Genomic DNA, 1,473 nt, shown 5'->3' on the forward strand with positions numbered 1-1,473 from the left:
TGGTGTCCCACCATCCCACCATGTCGTGTGTGTGTCCCCCCCCCATCCCAGCTTGGTCCTCCCCATACCATTAGGTCCCCGTGTGCTGCCTGGTGTCCCACCATGCCACCAGGTCCCCGTATGTCAGCTTGGTCCCCCCATGCCACCAGGTCCCAATGGGCTGCCTGGTGTCCCCCGCCTATCCCAGCTTGGTTCCACCATGCCACCAGGTCCCCATAGGCTGCCTAGTGTCCTCTTGTCCCAGCTTGGTCCTCCCGTGCCAGCTGGTGTGGTGTCCCCTCATGCCACCACGTCTCCTCATCTCAGCTCGTTCCCCCATGCCATCAGGTCCCCAATGTACCAGCTGGTGTCTCCTCATCCCATCTTGGTGTCCCCCCATCCCAGCTTGGTCCCCCTATCCCAGCTTGGTCCCCCCATGCCACCAGGTCCCCATGGGCTGCCTGGTGTCCCCCTGTCCCAGCTTGGTCCTCCCATGCCGGCTGGTGTCCCCGTATGCTGAGTGGTGTCCTCTCATGCCACCATCTCTCCTCCTTCCCCCATGCCATCAGGGCCCCAATGTACCACTTGGTGTTTCCCCATCCCATCTTGGTGTCCCCCCGTACCACCACGTTCCAGTGTGCCACCTGGTGTCCCCCCCCATGGGAGTTTGTCCCACCCCCATCCCAGCTTGGTCCTCCTGTGCCGGCTGGTGTCCCCATATACTGGGTGGTGTCCCCTCATGCCACCACACCTCCTCATCTCAGCTCGTTCCCCCATGCCATCAGGGTCCCAATGTACCAGTTGGTGTCCTTCCATCCCATCTTGGTCCCCCACCACGCTATCTGGCCCCCACGTGCCGCCTGGTGTCCCCCCTCCTCCATGCCCGCTGACCCTCTCCATCTCATCTGGTGTCCCCAAGGAGCACAGGAGACAACCACCTCCCTTCTCCTCTCACCGTTGAGAAACCCCTCCAGGCTGAAAAGCTTGGTCTTCTTCTCCCTCTCGATGGGGTTGGGGCCGGCGTGGTGGGCGGCGCAGGGCCCCGTCCAGAAGACCTTGCACTGGCAGAGGCGGATGGCGTAGATGTCCTGGCCCTGCAGCTCCAGGATGAGCCCGCGGTCCAGCACGTCCAGGAGCTGGTGGGTGTAGAACCTCTGCTTCTCGTTGGGTATGGCGTCGTTGGCGGGGAAGCGGACCTGTTCCAGCGTCAACGGCCCGAAGAGCTCCACCTGCTCCTGCGTGGGCTCCAGGCTGCTGTGGAAGAGGCGGCAGCCGTGGGGGTTGCTGATGGTGAGGACGCAGACCTGACGGCCCCGGTACTGGAACTTGATCTCCAGGTCAGTCACTGCCGAAGGGACACGGACGTCAGCCGGGGACAACGCCATGACCAACCCTGTCCATACACCCTACACCCATGGCCACCACCATCCAACCACCCCATGGTCATCCCACACCCATGGCCACCACCACCCAGCCACCCCACATCCATCGCCA

At 63.4% G+C, this 1,473-nt stretch overlaps 1 protein-coding gene across 1 annotated transcript; it reads right to left on the reverse strand.

The window, feature by feature from the left end:
- Nucleotides 1–734: 734 nt before the first annotated feature.
- On the reverse strand, nucleotides 735–1,364 carry IRF5 (interferon regulatory factor 5). The gene has a single exon (XM_009883039.1). The coding sequence runs from the start codon at nucleotides 1,362–1,364 to the stop codon at nucleotides 735–737; it is 630 nt and encodes a 209-aa protein (XP_009881341.1).
- Nucleotides 1,365–1,473: the final 109 nt, after the last annotated feature.

Source organism: Charadrius vociferus, unplaced genomic scaffold, assembly GCF_000708025.1.
Source record: "Charadrius vociferus isolate BGI_N301 unplaced genomic scaffold, ASM70802v2 scaffold32, whole genome shotgun sequence".
Lineage (NCBI taxonomy): Eukaryota > Metazoa > Chordata > Aves > Charadriiformes > Charadriidae > Charadrius > Charadrius vociferus.

Excerpts from the sequence above, each read along its gene's own strand:
- IRF5 (XM_009883039.1), bottom strand. The coding sequence starts at position 1,364 with ATGGCGTTGTCCCCGGCTGACGTCCGTGTCCCTTCGGCAGTGACTGAC.